Source organism: Corapipo altera, unplaced genomic scaffold (assembly GCF_003945725.1).
Source record: "Corapipo altera isolate COAL_440 unplaced genomic scaffold, ASM394572v1 63, whole genome shotgun sequence".
In the NCBI taxonomy this organism is placed as follows: domain Eukaryota; kingdom Metazoa; phylum Chordata; class Aves; order Passeriformes; family Pipridae; genus Corapipo; species Corapipo altera.
The window spans coordinates 4,127,884-4,145,828 of record NW_020884928.1 but is presented as its reverse complement, the minus strand read 5'-3'; the positions used below and the strand labels follow the sequence as shown (position 1 = coordinate 4,145,828).

At 40.3% G+C, this 17,945-nt stretch overlaps 1 protein-coding gene across 1 annotated transcript in view; it reads right to left on the bottom strand.

Annotated features, from left to right (window-relative positions):
* ST8SIA6 (ST8 alpha-N-acetyl-neuraminide alpha-2,8-sialyltransferase 6) overlaps positions 1-17,162 on the bottom strand; it is a 37,473-nt gene extending 20,311 nt beyond the window's left edge. Inside the window, 5 exon segments of the mRNA XM_027658666.1 lie at positions 2,076-2,162; positions 7,205-7,303; positions 16,578-16,676; positions 16,913-17,112; positions 17,115-17,162. Coding sequence (XP_027514467.1) covers positions 2,076-2,162; positions 7,205-7,303; positions 16,578-16,676; positions 16,913-17,112; positions 17,115-17,147 — 518 coding nt within the window. The 5' untranslated portion in view covers positions 17,148-17,162.
* Between the last annotated feature and the right edge of the window lie 783 nt (positions 17,163-17,945).

Genomic DNA, 17,945 nt, shown 5'->3' with positions numbered 1-17,945 from the left:
CATCTGAAGTGTCCTTGCAAACCTAGTTCCAGGCTCTTGGGCTTACGTCTGATAAATAAGTTTGGGAATGCTGTAAGCATGGACTGTATACAGATTTAGACAGTAAATTTTAAATGTTTTTATTTTTTAAACCTTTGTTTTAAAGCCTCTATTGACCAACTGCTAAGAGCCTTGAAAGTCTCCAGTATGGTCTGGGATGAAGGACAACTGCAAAATTTTAATATCCTATTTCCAAAAAACAATAGTGAAGAGTTTGAGGATAGAAAAAGAAAGAAAATACCTACACAAAAGTATCCATCTTTTGTAAAACAATCATCCATAATGCCCTACACAAAAGTACCAGTCCTTGGTCCTACCAATGGAATTCTTGGATGACATCAAATCAGATCAAATTTCAGGAACAGAAGAATATACAGTACTGTCATCAGAATTGCAGCATGGGTTGTGTATCTATGACCTAGCTAACACTCCGGCTAATTTGGATGTTAAAACCCAAGGAAACCATAACAGCACAGCCCTGAAATGCGGAATCAGTAACAAGTTTGTCCAGCCTGTGCAGAACCATGGATTTAAAAATACGTTTTTTTGCTTGGCATTTGAGTTAAGTTAAAGCTAGACAGATCAGCTCAATGTACATACAGTCCACATTTTTTTGGTGGCTTACTGCAGCCCACAGTTTCCACTTTTGAATATTTCCAGTTTGATCACTGGTTGTATCACCCATCTTCACTACTTATGACCCACACTCCTTGCTGGAAGCCAAAGACAACATGAGGAACAGTAAGTATCTTGTACTTCAAATCCAACAGTCTTATATGATGGTTTGGATGTTTCATTCCAGTAGGCCTAGAAGATGTAGAAGTCAGCACAGTGGAAGGGATATTGCAGAAGCAATAAATGAAGAGGTCCAGCTGGACCAAGGAGTGGCTACTCTGCCATTGATTCATAAATCCAGAACAATAGAAGCAGTAGCAAATAGCTGGTACGTGGTGGCTGGTCTGTTTGGAAGGAAGAGAAGAAAAAACAGATTGGAAAACAAAAAGCCTAAATGTAGGAGAGTGATGAGCAGATGAGAGCAGCTTCACCTTCTGTCAACTCTGTGCAAGATGTTTGTCCATTCTGAAACAGAATGGGTTGCTTTACAACTCCTTATCATGCTCTGATATCTTTGTGCACAGCTAAAGCCTGCCTGAGTCAACACAAAGTTTCTAAAACCTTAAATTTGTGTATACTCCTACCTCAGCTTTGGGAAACACTATTAGTTATGATACACAGGAAACACAGCAATTTATGTTACAATTTATGTTATCCTTTACCCTGCTCCCACCCCCCAAACTACTTCTTCTAAAGGTATCATGCTGAGCATGGGGATATTAAGTTCTTAATGCTAGTTAACTCCAAAGAGTTGGAAGGTAGGCCAGTTCATCAATTTTTAAAGATTATGACAGAATCTTTAAATCTGACTCATGTAATAATATAATTAATAGAGATTTTTCCCCTGGAGAAAATAGGGATGGCACAGTGAAGCTGTTCTTTAAAATCAGCATTTTCGAATGAGAGTTTAAGCTTTTCAGGGATCACTGTTCCTACTGAACATGTACTTATATGCCACCCCAAACAAGGACAGATGTAACCACGTGCTGAGGTGCTCAGGGGCCATGACATGCAGCATCAAACCTAATGAGTGCCTTGGGCACTTCTGTAATAGAAGCAATAGTCTTGGGGTAAGAAATACACTGCTTTATTACACAGTCTTTTACCAGAGTGCTATATCAGATGGACAAAATAACATTATTGCTTGGGGGTTTTTTAACATTGAAGGTTTTGTGCCACAAATACTTTAATCCATTCTACTTGAGTAGTGGAGATAGGTGATATTGCTTCATTTATGTAGTTCTTCTACTCAGTTTGCACAGTTCTATTCCAACAAACAAGAAGAGTCCCAGCATCAAAAGAATCATAGAAATTAGTAAAAGCAATACAAAATTATCTGTTTAAAAGGGAAGATTTAAATTTATGGCTTGTTAGAAAAGTCTAGATTAAACAGTTTTTCTACATAAGTCAATGAAAATTACCTGAATTTTGTAGATTCTTCTGGTCTCCTTATCCAGGTGCAGTTCTGCAGTTTTGTAACTATGTGAAGATAATAATCTTCTGAGTATCTAAAAAAGGAAACAACATCAAACAGTAGAATTTATATGTATGTATATTTAGAAGTAGTCTCTAAAACATTCAAATGATGCATGCATTAATAATAATGTGCATGGTGCATATATAATAGATTGCTTTTAGAACTCCATGACCTATTTTATTTTTGTAATTTTTAACAGTACTATCCTCATTTAATTAGCATGACCTATTAAACATCTCTTCTTAGCAGTGATGTCCTAATGAACTTTTCCAGAAACTTTCAAAAGTACACTGGTTTCAAACTTAAGTAATTAACCATAAATTTCTTGAAGTTATTAAAAATCATCTCAAGTGCAAAAGCCCAAAATAATACAAAATACTCTTGTACTCGGTGGTTTAAATTTCAAAAATGTTTTGAAAAGTGGTTCTTGCAAGTCAAGATGAAACATCACACTTCTTATGCTTTTTCTTTAATTTACTTTATAAGAGTCCCCAAAGCTCAATTCAATCATCTAAAACCATAGACCAATATTTACAGATGGAAGTTTTCCTTTAAATTATTCTTAAATAAAACAATCTGCTATTTTATGTCAAGCAGCACATGTAGCAATGTACATTGCTACATGTAACCAAAGAGCTCTCTGCTCCTTTTAAACCTTTCAAGAGATTTAAATTTGTCCCTAAGTGAAATACTTTATAACACATAAGTCAAAAGATTGGATACATTTTTTCCTTTCAGGTTAAATGTTACTAATTCTCCCATTTGTACTTGGCTCATAATAGGGTTTGTAAAAAACAATAACTGACTTATAAGGAGGACTGGAGGAATGGGAAGAAGAGATGGTATGGATGCCATGACTAAGAATTCTGTGGTACTCAAGTCTCCATAAAATATCTACCATGTATTATTTTAGCAAAAATATCTTAGTGTTGACCCAAACCCAAATGATTACTATTTTATTTAAGCTGGAACTTACAAGTGTGTATTGTGAATAGTTTTACAAGAACTGGGATGGCAAGAAGCCCTGCTTGTTTTTAAATGGAGCATGAGAATTGATAAAAAGGAAGACTGTGGTGGCTTGCAGCAGCACAGGTCAATGATCTGAAAGCTTCCCTCCCTCTCTATGTTCAACATTTGAAAAAACAGATCTCCGTTTTGTTTCCTTCACAAAAGTATTGTAACTGCTAAAGGTAACTACCCCTGAGCAAAATCATGTCCAATTTGGAAAAAATAAATGATACTGTTAAGAGTACAATATAATAATGATATGAATATAATAAAATAAATTATACTGCATTAGAAATGGTCTCTGGATCAAGTTCGTATATGTGACAACATGTGTGATTTTCATCCTCCACACTTAGAAAACTCTTATAGGAACTAGATGATTATGACTAAACTGATTTTACTGAGCCCTTGCACAGCTCAGGAGGAATGACTGGGCAGAAGCAGGAGAAGAGCAAACTAGTTTCATTGCAGCTGTAGCTGATCTGATCTGGTGCAGTACATTCTTCCTCTTTCCAATCCAACTCCAAATCAGTTCTCTCCCTTATGTCACAGCTGGTACTTACTTGACTCCACCTCTGTTTCCCTTTGGCCAGTTTTTGCACTTGCCAAGTGCTTCAATAGGCCACTTTAACTTACTGCCACAGCAAAAACAACCAACCAACTCACCCACCAACCAAAAAAAAAATAGAAGGAAAAAATATGCATATACATTTTCTTCTTAGTCACTGTGTTAAACCAGATCAAGAGAGGTTCCATCAAACACCACAGCCAGTATAAGCAACAAGTAATGGGAGTGGAGAAACTGGGAACAAGACCCTCCTATTTTGGCAACTGCCTGCTGGTATGTCGCATTATCAGCCTTAGAACTGCAGCCAGAGAAAATGGAACTACTTTCCTGCTGAAGCTGCTACCTAAATTGACTCACCATGAGGTCAGAGAAGTGTCAGTACCAGCACAAGCCAGGGCAGGGAGTGCATGTGGGGGGAGGATAAGATAAAAGCACAGGACCAAAATAGCCTATTCTGACGTTGAATCACTCATCTAGTTTTATTCCTTAAGGCTAAACAACAAATAACTCTTAGGTGCTGGAAATTATGAAAAAATTCCAAAATTTAATAGGATAACAGAGCATGAAGAGTTACTTAGGCTATCATCATCCAGGAGAAAAAAAATACAGAAAAAACAAAGTCTAGCCTACAGACATTGATAAGATGAAGATCAGAGTCAGAAATTAAAAGAAAAATTACCATCAGCTCAGAAAGAAATTGCATGGACTGACAAGTTATTAGCAAGTTGCAGGGAAACATTTGGTAAGGAGAAAAATGAAAACGTCATCCATAATGCTGTTTCTGAGGGCTCATGGGAAACACAGGCACTCACTGTCAGAAACTAAGGACCTTCTTACACATATAACAGAAGATGCACACAGGATAAGAACATCAATTACAAAGGCAAGAACACTGCAGCTTTTCCACTCCCGTCTGCTGGATGGAATGACTCCTGCTCAGAGGTTAACCAGCTCACCCAGAAAAGCACCACTTCCAGGTCTTTACAAGTCAGAATGCTGCTCTCCCTGTGCATCCAGTTTAGCTCTTGTGACTTACAAAGGCACTCCAGACTGTCAGAACTCATCTTTGCCAGCTGGCATAGTGCTACAGGGAGCAGAGACATCCCAGCACGCTGTCCTGGGGGACAGAAGCTCCCAACTGTGGCAGCTCTGCAAGGCATCTGCTCACATCAATATGAGGCTTCCATGAAATGAACTCTACTTGAATACAGACAATATTCCTATATATAATTTTTTTAAGACCCAAATTGAAGCTCTGAGATTTGCTGCAGCTAGGTTTACAGCCCAGAAAGCTTTGTTTTCTTCTCAGAAAGCCGATTTTAACACTTCCTGCTTTAAAGGAGCCTTGGGGAGTCACTCCTCCAATGGAATCAGACCAGAAGGTCATCAGGGAATCATTTCATGGCTCTGCTGTAACCCAGACAGTCGTTTTCTCCACTGATCCGTTTTAAAGAGCTGGGACAATACATATATTTCCACTGGCACCCAGGAGCCTACAGTACATATTCACTGATGCTAAAAGGGTTTTATTATTAAAATAAAAAGGCTTAGGTAAATTGAACTATAAAAATACTTGGACAAGACAATTATTACAGTGCTGAGAATAGTGAATGAAACATGTTTTGTCCTGTTTTTGTTTGCCACCTGCACCACAACCATTATAATAATTTCCTGTCATAGAAAACTCATACTGTATGAGCCTTACTGACAAATAACATCTGGAAGCCACTTCTTTTGGTTGCCTGTAGTATTTGTCAGGTATACAGTGACCTTCTACATTAAGTGCAGTGGCTAAGGTGGAATTATTATGCATAGTTAAAAAATGACAAAATATGACAAAATATAAGTATCTTCTGATTTTTGGCAGATATCTGTAGGACAACAGCAGGGATAAAAGTGTTAGGATAGTACGGAGACAACAGGTAAAATGTCAGAAGAGAGAGATAGATGCAGCCCCACTGGTTCCTTGCTAAAACTAAACATCTACTTGTTAAAAAACTATTTGAATTAGAAGGAAGAGTGAGCAGCAGGAGTGAAAAAAGGATATATTCCTACTTAGCAGCTTACCTTCAAGAAAAAAACCAAACAAGAAATACAATGGCAGGATATGTAAGAGAATGGGAGGATCCATTTTGCCTTTGGATACTTTACTACTACCAAAAAAACCTATCAGTTTTAAAAACCCTCAGAACAGTGTGCACAGCGCTTGCTCTAGAATAAAAATGGAAAATTGCCAGCCAAACTCATTATTTCAGGCTTTTTATCACCACCAGCGCATACCTGCTATAATAACTTCCCACTTACATAGCATTTTTTACTATCATTTGACAACCTTTAAACTAGTAATTTTTTCCCTTTCTGCCAACTTAAGAGGTAAGAGTGTCCAGAACATCCCTGAAAGTCTAGAACTGCAATATAAGGCATTTATATACCACGTCTGTGGGTCACACCTTGAAAAAGCAACAAAGATCCCTACAGCTCCTCTCAGTGCAGGGCAATAGCTACAATATTTGTGGCAAAAAGTAATCCCTTGCTCCTTCTCTCCTTTCTCTCCCTATCTGCCCAATTCCTCTTTTGCCTCATTAAATGGTGCAGTCCCTTTATCATGAGCCACAGAATAAACATCTCGCACTTTCTAAAGTTTCTCCTATAATCTCAGCTCTCGATATGAAGAGCTCATCTCCATTGTTGCACCCTGTACATCTTTGCAATGTGTGGGGTAAACAACAGCATTGGTATATTGCTAAGTGGATTTTGAAGGCAATACACTGACTGGTTGTCCTTATCCTGGTGTCAAATACTCAAGTTTTCAGCATTCTTTGACCTCTGTTTGCCAGTCTGTGTTTCAGTTCTCACTAGCAGTGCACCAGTAACATAGTGGTGTTCCACCTTTCAAGAGAGTAAAAACATTAATGATAGTGTTGCTGATGAGGTGAAATATTCATGGGAGAAGACATTACAGACAATGGAGGGGGGAGAAAGGAGAAATAAATAAAGAAATAGTAATAGTAAAGAGAGAATGCCGTAAGTATGGTGACAGAAACAGGTGAAAGATCTTTAAATGGAATGAGAAAGTGAGGAGAGAACAGAAAAATTTTTTGGGTTTCAACTTGCTGTTTGTTCTGTCTTTTTCTGACATGGAAAAGCCCCCAACTTTGATATCAGCCCTGCTCAAATTCTTGTCACTCTCTAAAGCATCACTTTCTAAAGTGACCTCACAGATTCTACTCAATCTTTTTGGGAATAATTTGGAATATAATGTTGCTAACTGACAAGGAGAAATTTTGTTGACTTATGTTGTTAAAATAAAAAAAAATAAAATCCAACCTTGAATAAATTTTATCTATGTATAAGAAAAAATGAGGAAAATATTGGTTGAACAATTTCAGTTTCCTGTTGTATAGCTCCAGATTAATATATCAGTAATTATGTAAAAAAGACAATCTCTTATCCTTCAATTTAAAACAAACAAAGCAGAAAGCACAGAAAACACCTACCTTTTCTTCTTGATAGATGATGACAAAATGTTGTCCTGAATTGCCTTACATTTTGAAGCCTGTTCAAACTGGTAAATTCCATTTTTATTAGCAGTTGTTCTGTTAAAAACGGGAGGGGAGTAGGAGATGAAGCAACAAACGTTAAAAGAGAGAACATATTCTAACAATGCTGTCACATTTACTTTGCTATGACAATAAGATTAATAACTGTTGATTTAGCTGAAAACATTACCAAACAAATCTTATTGACTGCTTTTGTGAAGCTCTTGTTATAAAAGGGGAGTTTGCTGCTAGGAACTACAAAATATTCAATTCTTTGAAAGAACCCTATTTCATAGTCAGAATTATATTTTGTGCTTTACACTGTAATCAGCAAATGCAATTTTAAAAAAAAATAAATTAAATGGAAGCATCTTGTACATCATGTTTTGAAGATATTTGAAATATTCACTAGTAAAATATTAAGCAGATGTGATTTCCTAAAGTTGCTGACGAATTGCAATGTTCAGAGCCAATATAATATGTACAGAAAACACCACAGGTGAAGTGGATCTTTGTACTTGGACCTTAACTTACTGACTTGAGTGTAATACTTCCTGCCTTGTTTATTCTTTATTTACACAGAGAGGGTAAATATTTGTAAAAGAAACTAAGGCAAGTGCCAGATACTGATCTTTAATTCCTGTCTTATTTTCACCAAACTCCTGTGTGGTCCTCATGCTCTGGCAGCCCTGGTAAAAGACTGAGATGTAAATTACTAAATGACTGAGATACCAAGGTCTTATTGCATTCACCTCAGTTCACCTCCTATCTATGTTCCATCTCATATAATCACCCTCTTCTGCCATCAGCCTTCTGCTGTGTGGATTGTCATTTATCATGAAGATTTTTCCTCCAGTATTTTTATTCTCCTTGCCCCTCACCATCTTCCTCCCTGCCACCTCCCTGTCGTTTTTGTTTCTTTCCACTGATTCACTATTTACAGAGCACTTGGACGTTGCAACCTGTTTGTCCAAACTAGAAGTAGAAATGCAGAAGGCAGAGATGCTGTGTCATTCACTCCTGGGTGTGAGCTGCAGGAGAGAACAGAACTCATGCTGTTCTTAGAAACAGAGAACTGAGACATCTTGGTACAGAGGCACTCATACACAAAGAGAAAGGGTCTTCCTACTTTGTACACAATGCACTCTCCTTCTGAACCATCACTGCTTTTAGTGAAATGGACCGAAACTCCATTGCCTTCATCTTTTAAAACATGGAGACCACTTAGCAACAAGATTTCTGACAAGTTGATTTTGAAGACCTTACTTGGGAAAGATACCATTTCAAGCCACAGAGTGGCCAAGGTTGGAAGGTACCTCTGGAGGTCACCTGGTCCGATCTTCCTGCTTAGGCAGGGCCATCTAGAGACAGTGGCCCAGGACTGTGTCCAGATGGCTTTTGGATATCTCCAAGCATGAGGACTCCACAACCTCCCTGGGCAGCTTGTACCAGTGCTCAGTGACTCTCACAGTGAAAAAGTGTTTCCTGATGTTCAGAGGGAACCTCCTGTGTTTCAGTTGGTGCCCACTGTCTCTGTTCTGTCACTGAGCACCTCTAAGAAGAAATTGGATCCATCCTCTTTGCACTCTCCCTTCAGGTATCAATACGGTCCCCTCTGAGCCTTCTCTTTTTCAACACTTCAAATGAGAAGAATGACTGAAGAAGAGAGAGAAGAACATATGCTTGTTTATTTTGTTACTGAACTGACTGTCATGTTCATAGCTGACGGGAGGAAAAGGAATGAACCATCTTTCCTCCTCTTTCCACTGCACACAAACGTTATAGTGAATCAGTCACTTCACAGGAGCAATTCACATGGGATGTAGGCTGCAGAGAAGATAAATTAGCTCTCTTCCTCTCTTTCCCCCATCAAGAACTTTTTCCCAGTATACACTTAGTGCCCCTAAGGAAGTATCCAGTGTGCACATCCGTTTTTGAGGGCAATGGTAAGACAATGTAACATACATCTCTGTCCTTTCAGTCCTGCAGTGACTTTATAGTAACGGCTCACACTGCCTACTGAGAGCTCCTTGGCTGCCTTTGCATGCAGCTCCTTATTTAATTCCTTCTCAAGGAGTGACATAAAAATGGCAGAAGGCTCTCAGAGCACACAGTTCAGAGCTAACAACTCAGTAGATCTCACACAGTAAGTGCCAGCAAATATTCTGCCTATGCCATTTATGCACACAGATTTATTACAGCTTGGTCTGAATGATTCTGGTAGGCCCTGAAGAACATGGGAGGCCCTTTCCAGTTACCAAACAAATTTAGTTAGCACTAAATCATGTTTCCTCTCTCTTGCTCCTTTAACTCAGTAACCTCAAATGATTATTCTGCAGTTGCAGCTCAAAGTAAGAGAAATGGCTACAGGCAGAGTTTAGCTGCCTAAACAGCATCTTAAAAAATAAAAAAAAGTCTTTCATTATAACTAAAACCTAAGATGTTGGATGCTGATTTGAGAAGTGGCCCCAGTCCTTCTGAGAGGGTGAGAGGAGAACCTCTTTAACACACGAAGCCTGCTGGGATGACCAAGTCAGAGCAGGCTGTTAGATCTGATCAGCTCATTGAGAGGTGCATTTGCAGGCATTGGTGGAGAACCATCATTCTTTCAGAAGTGGGTTTCAACTCGGTGCAGAAAATCATTACCATGCCCTTACAGCTTCCTAATAACTTATGTCCTGAGGTCTGTGGAGCTACGAATAAATATTCTTTCCAATACAAGCTTTGCTCAACAGTCCTTTCAAATATGTAAGATCAACACAAGCAAGTTGCCTTGTTTTTTTATAAGTAATTGCTTTTTTATGCACACATTTTCAAGACTTGAAAAATTCTAAAAGGAAGAATTCAGAGAAAAAAAATAAGCAAAATAAATCCCTGATGTTTTGTCATTAAATCCTCACTATCACTTTTTACAGCTATCAAGGGGAGAAAAAAGGAACAAGGAGTCTTTCCTTCCCTTTCCATGACACATGTAAAGATTGGTTAAAATGACACAACTGTAGGGAAAACCAGACAGGCATTTTAATCAAAATTGTTTATTCATATAATACAGACACATGGTAGATAACCAAAATGCTTCTTCTGTGGCTATTTCTACACAAAATTTACTCAGTGCTTTTCATATGGTGAAAACGGTATGAAAATAAGACATTTTATATGCAAGACAATGCAAAACAATGACTCATTCCATTAAAAGTTAAATCTATAAATTTCTGTTTCCCTGTCAGAGTGGCCTCTGCTTCACGAGTGAAATCTTTTTGCGTTCAGATAAAAAGGGGTGTGCAAGGGGCAGTCCAGACTTCCACTGCATTATTTATGGCAGGGTTGTGCAGACATCAGACTCAGATTAAATTTCTGATCACTTAGGACAATTATGCTAGGCAACATTTATCACTAAACGAATTCACCTGAGCTAGTGGATGACAGTCTTTGTTCAACACTTAGAACTGCATTAAAACTTCTGCAATGAAATCAGATAATATGCCTAACAGTGCACATAACAGCCTACACTCAACTAATTTTGCAAATTATTAAGCTAAATGAGAGCTTGAAGTAGAAACCATGTTATATTCTGTTGGGTAGAACTCATAAAACTGATGATACAGAGAAATTTCTGTTGCGTTTCCTCAGGGTTTAGATGTTCTCAAAGCCAACCTCATTGGCCAAAATCTGAAAAACACAGGTTTTTTTTTAATCATATACAAACAGCTTGAGGACCACATACTTCCTATGGTAATTCTAGGAACTCAGAAAGTACACCATCTGTACTTTAATAAATCCACAGTAGATTAAGACCATGTGCCAAATTTATCAGCATGTTTTTATTCTATATCTTATTCTCAGGAAAACAGCAGATCTTTAAACTGTAAAATTCTTTTAAGAGAAGGATAATATCCACCTTTAGAATAAGAAATAAAGAAACTATATGGAAAGTCCATGGTCCCTTTTGCTGCTCCTATAGCATTCAGTCCTGAGACAATGGGGAGCCTTAGTGCAGGGAATTACCAGAGAGGTACATCAGTTAACATGGAATTCTGGGGAAGCAGGGAGGGAAAGAAAAGGGAAACTCTTTAAAAACAAAACCGAAGTCAACCCCAAACAGTTATCAGAGTAGGAAAAGGGATGGGCATAAGATAGATAAATGGTAGGGAAATTAAAAAAAAAAAAAAAAAAGGCAGATGGAAAAAGGAAATACAATGCTGTATATTGTACCATAACATAAAGATAAGCCCAAGACTGAAAGACCTCTAGAATTCCTCTAGAATTCCCACAAAATCAGCTGGAAACAACTGAAAGAATGTGGGATGAGATTTTCAAAGAGCTCATAACTGGACTGTCTGGCAGCAGTGAAAGCAACAAGAATTTCACCTCCCTAATAAGTCCACACTGAAAGTAAGGGATAATCCCACTCATTGGCTTTATACACTCCACTCCCAGCAGATCTACGTGTTGTTCTTTCTTTTTTATAGCTTCCTGCTCTTGTGTGTTTGAAGCAGCACAGGAACTCTGAACATGTTCCCGATGAGCACCTCCAGCTAAAAAGGATAACTTCTGTATGCAAAACTGCATATTCATATTTTTCTACCAAAGGAGCACTGAATAACGCTATCCAGAATGTGAATACCTTCTGTCTTAATTTCTCTCTTGAAGAGACTAATTTATATTTGAATTGCGTCATCTATTAGTTGAATACTATTAAAAAAATGTAATCCATACTTCCCTAGGAAGGGTGCTTTTAAGTGTTCTGTCTTTGATGCTCTTTCAGATTAATCTGAGGAAAAGAATATAGTGATGTTTTTAAAATTCACAACACCTTGATTAATAAGGCAATACACAATTTAAATTCCTGGTGAAATGGACTATAAAAATGGCTTTATCAAACCATGGGAGTAAGAATTTGTCTTGAGACATTAATCACAGTAACTGTGAAAGAGACTGATCCTACTATCCTTGTTTGAGTTTCCATGGAGGTTTTGCTTATCCAAGAAATGCTAACTCAGGTCTTTTAGACAAGTTGCATTTTTAAATTATTTGAAAGACCCTCCAGTGCATTCACCAGAATTATGCATAACATCAGACACTTTTTATTTACAAAATCTGTAAACTGCATGGCAGGTAACATGACAAGCAACATTCAGAGCCTCATGGTGGGTAAAGTGAAAAGAATAAGGTACTTACACTAAAATCATGTTACAATAGCATACAATAGACAGAATGACAGAGCAGTTTCACTTGGACCAAGTAAACAGAAAGTCTGGGAAACCTTTCACCACTGTCAGAACATAAATATGTACTGGCAGCAGCTTTCGACTGAACACCTATTCATTTAGACAGAACTAATACATGAGGCATGTGTTTAAAATGTGCTCCTAAAATATGTCTGTATGCATCACTTGAGAATGAAGGAACAAAACACTAAGACAGCAGTAAAATTAGTGAAGTGAACACCACTGCTGACTAATCTAAACTGTAGCAAATTATTTGTGCAATACACTAGGCTACTGTTCATAATAGTGGTATTAGCCTGTCTCTTCTTTCCCTTCTGAGTGCCCGAATGCAATATTTTGACAGGAGACAGAATGTACAGGTCTCTGTAGCATAGTTAATTAAGTATAGCTGTTCATTTCCTAGGCCTTCATAAAGATCTGCTGCTAAGAGAGGAATTGGAGAAATCAACACTACGGAACACTATATTAATACTAACTTGTTTACTCATAGCTTCTCAATCACTTCCTCCCACTGTTCAATTACCCCAACAGTCTCTACACTGTGCTTGCCTCGGACATGCAAAACCAGAGCAAGCTACAGAAATAGTAAGTGAATGTAACTGGCAACACAAACAGAATAACAGAGGTGGTCATTTCTTCAGGGTACTGCTGCCTTACTGTTACTTGTACGTAAAGGATATATAAATAATGCTTGAGAAAATTATTTTCGCTTCCCCTGCAGGAGCTAGCATTATTTATCTGCTATATATTCTCAGCAGTACAAAAGGAGCTAGAATTTCTGTCTACGCTTAACGTAGCACACCCTGAGCCTCATAACAAAGAAAAGACTACCTATCTCCTCTTATTGTTGTCACCTTCCCCTGATAAGCACTAGCAGTACTGAGCTTTCTGATTTGCTATTAATGCTGTGACTACAGAAACAAATATGCTGGCACAAACACAGTTGAGAAGGGAAGGAGGGAGGAAGGGAAGACCAAGTGTCTAAAGGTGGGAAAAGTGTAAGACTACTTCTTTTGGTTGTACTGTTGGCTTAAAAAAGTTTAAGCTGTACTTGCAGTTACAGCTTAAAAATTGAGAGGGTGGGATTAAGCAGACATGAGAATTTGCCAGAAAACCATAGTATTGCAGTGTAAATGATACTGATTTCATTAATAAATCCGGGGACTATTAGACAAATCTTACTAACAATGGCCTTTTTTCAGTACGAAAACTCTACTAACAGGCTGGGAAATAAATTCAAGACAAAAACTGGGCGTCACACTCTAGGGGCAGTCACATTGCTCAAGTTATTTAACACTTAACAAGACAAAGTGGCAAGGAGTGTCCTGTAAGAGGATCTTCAAGGTTATTTACTAAGACACAGATCTTCAGAGAACTTTAGGTGCCTGGTCACCACCTAATTAAACGCTGCTGTGCATAATAGCTGCCTAAATATCTATGACAGTCTGATCCAATTCCTTGCTTTTCATCCTTTCATCTCTCAGTTTTATCCTTTTAGAAGAATTACTCAAAGTAAAAGAACAGATTAGCTTTCAATACTGTGAGGCAACAGAATAATAGGGCCTTAGAGATTTTTCAGGAGATGTCTGGTTACAAATATGCCTCCAACAGCAAAGGAAATCATGATAAGATTAGCTGGAGACTGTCAAGATTGTGTAGATTACTTATAGTGAGAGATCAAAAAGGATAACAACCAGGTTTGATTTTTTTTCTTTTTTCTTTCCTGGAAACATCCATGCACATCCTCTTACTCTTATGCAGAAAAGGACATTGTTGTCAATAACACAGCAGTGCCATTCAAATGATCAGGGTAATTTAAGAGAACCATACTTTGGGAAGTCTGCACCAATAGATTGTTCCCAGTTTTACGCATCAATATACTAACGTAGCCTCACGCAATTCAAAAGTTCACTAACCCTTGTACAATCTATTTCAACAAGGAACTCTTCTGTCCTTCTGATGTACTCATGGATACTGCAGCAAAACCCCACTGCAAACTGGGATCTAATTTCTACCGACCAGACCATTCATCTCTATCACCAAGAGATTCATCTGAATCTCCTGAACGAGTCCAGATGCTCTCTGGATCAAACCTCTCCAGTATGGCCTTTAGCCAGGCCCAGTCCAGCTGCTACCTTGATCAAACCCCTCCAGCATGGCTTCCTGCCCAGTCTAGTTGCTCTCTGGATTAAGTAACAGCTCCTGGTCAGTCTAGCAGCTCTCTGTCCTTCCTCATATGCCAAAGATGCACCACAAACTCTTGTCAGGCCAGCTTACTGAGCATAGTCACACAAGTAAGAAAGTATACCCACTCTTGGATTCAGCCTGCAAGCCATTCCTCCAAAGACACTACAGTTACAGGAGCTAGAGTAAAATGCAACATCTTTTGATGAGCTATTTCCTTGTCAAACTTTTGCAGAAACTTAGTCATACAGTTTCAAGTTGATAAAAAATAGATCCAAATTGGTGCTAAAATCCTCCAAGTAGAATAAGGAAAAACATGTATTTAAAAATCTCACGCTCACTTGCTTTATTACAGAGGTTAAAAACATGCCATGGATTTTCAGCTCTCTTTGGAATGTGTTGCTTCCACTTTCTTTGCTCCATTTGTGAGTGCACTAACAGCAGATGGGAAGTAGCTAGACCGTTCTCTGAAGTGCTCCCTGCCAGCATTTCTAGTCAATTTGACTCCATGGTTTAGCTCGTAGAGCTGAGTGGAAGGAGATGTAGCTCAGAAACTAGCAGGGAAGAGAGTGAGAAGATGGGCCAGGGGAAAACCACAGACATAACCCAAAACAGAGCGGAGAGAAGAATGGGGTGACAGTTAAAAAAAGAAAGAAGAACTGAGTACACACTGAAAACCCAATACATTATGAAAAGTGGAAAAGAAGAGAAAAAAGGAAGAGGAAAAATGAGCCCAGGAAAGAGAAGCAGGCTAGAAGCACATAACAGCAGACAAAATTTACCAAATACTTCTGTTCCTTTTGTTTCACTCTAATTTTGAAAGATGCTTTCACTTACAGCTTGTGAAAGCTCTACATTTTGAGGCAGGGAGCAAAAGGGTCTTTCATTGGCAATGTGTAAGAAATGTACTGTTAGGGTACATTGCAATGGTTACTAACATCACTTGCATTCACTTAGAGAAACCAAAGGCCGTTTCAGACTCAAATTTGGGTAAACTGGGTGAGATGATGGTCTCAATAAGGTTAACTGCACTGTTGCCATTGACTTCGGTACAACCAGGACATCACAGTTACCATGAAATATGCAATTCTTAAGTTCTTTCTAATTTTTATCGGGTATTTTTGACCATAATATATATTAACAAATAGTAGTTATTCGAATGCAGTGTTAAAAAGGCCATATAACATAAAAGAGAACAGCAAAAAATGTTTGCAAACTACTTACATCGTATTATTTCGTGTGTGGATTACGCCACCCTCTTCTGCACTATTAGTTTTCTTACAGTGTGTGAAGACTCAAGAGCATGAAAACAACAGTCGCTTGCATGTAAGACATGACTTGTTTCACAGCTAATTTTACCAGCTATCATCCTATTAAACTTCACAGTATAAAATAACAGGCTGTAAAGCAAAGATCTACACCGATGTAAAGATCAAGACATAGGATCAAGCAAAAGGGCTCTCATGATGTAAGATGCCACACCAAACAAAAAAGGCTTCATATGTCTCAGCTTCACTCCATGGATTTTAAATGAGAAATCTGTATTTATAACTAAATTCACGTTACAAAACCAGTAACAGTAGTACCCAGCTCCAGCTCCACCTTCCTGGAAAGTAGAATACAAGATACCTGGAACATGTCATTCAGCAAGAACCTTTTGCATTGTACGTTAACAAAACTGCTCTGTGCAACATTTTATTGGGCTCAAAACTAACGGCAGAGTGACAGCCGTCATTAAGAGAGCCCATGAGCAAGTAATTCATTACAATTAAAAGTAAATCGTCATTTTCTCTAATAACCTCTAACGCTCTCTCTGATTAAGCTGCCAAAACAAAAGGAAGAATAAACTGCAGCGAAGGTGAATTTCTGCTTCTGCAGACCCGTCCTCATGGACCCACCTGCGGGCGGGCAGCTCGTACCTGTTCTCTGTCTGAGGAAGGGGTGTCAGGGGGGACCTGAGGGCTCGCACCACTTTCGGCGTGACAGCAGCTACTCCTGCCTCCTCCTCCTGCCAGCCCCTGGCAAGCGAGACGGGAAAACAAAGTTGTCAGAACCAGCGATGGAACATCACCCGGCGCGACCGGCGCCGCTGTCCTCCCCGCGACCCGCTCGCACGCCGCGAACCCCCGAGCCCAGCACCGCCCGCGCCGAGGCACCGCGCCGGGCTCCGCCGCGACCCGCGGGGCTCATCCCGCTCCTCCCGCCCTCCCGGCCGGCTCCGGAGCGAGGGCGAGGCCCCCCTCGGCCGCCCTACCTGGCGCGGAGGGGCTGCTGGCCGCCGAGGCGCAGGAGACAGCCGCCCAGCAGCAGGCTGCCCAGCGCCGCGGCCAAGGCGATGACAGCCCGCATGGTGCGCTCGGCAGCGGCACCCACCGCAACTACCGCCGTCCCATAGTATTTAAGGGAGGCTGCGGGGAGGGGGTGGCGGCCATGGCAGCCACAGGGTCTCTGCGCTCCGCCCCTCGCCCGCAGCCCTGCGCCGCCGCCATCGGCCCCGCCGCGCCTCACACCGCGGCCGCCGCTCGGGGCCCTGCCCGCCCGGCACTGCCCTGGCTCAGGGAGCTACGCGGCGTGAGAGCAGGACCGGGGCGGCCTTTGGAGCGGCGATCGGGGCGGTTGTCGTTAGCGAGGGCTGAGAGGCGCTCGTCCAGCAGTGCGAGGGAGTTGAAGCTGCCCGAACTTTAATAGGGGAAGGGGGCGCCGTGCGGGCGGCGGTGGGAGCAGCGTGCGGGGCTTACCCGGCAAGGGTAGCCAACCCTGCCCTGTGGCAGTAGCGGTGAAGTCGCTGCTACTTTAATACCTCTTAATTAAAAGTAGTCAACGTGTCGTACATTGTATAAAAGTGACCCCACCTGGGGTACTCTAGGGTCCCCAAGGTAAGAAGGAGGTGGACCTGTTGGAGCGAATCCAGAGGAGGCCACGAAAGTGACTAGAGCAGGGCTGGAGTACCTCTGCTATGGAGACAGACTGAGAGGGTTGGGGATGTTCAGCCTGGAGAAGGCTCTGGGGAGACCTCATTGCAGCCTTCTGGTATCTGAAGGGAGCCTACAAGAAAGCTGGAGAGGGACTTTTTAACAAGGGCCTGTAGTGACAGGACAAAGGGAAACAACTTTAAACAACAAGGGTTTAGATTGGATATTAGGGCGACAGTCATTGCTATGAGGGTACTGAAGCGCTGGAACAGGTTGCCCAGAGAAGCTGTGGATGCCCCATCCCTGGAGGTGTTCAAGTCCAGGTTGGATGGGGCTCTGAGCAACCTGGTCTAGAGGAAGGTGTTCCTGCCTGTG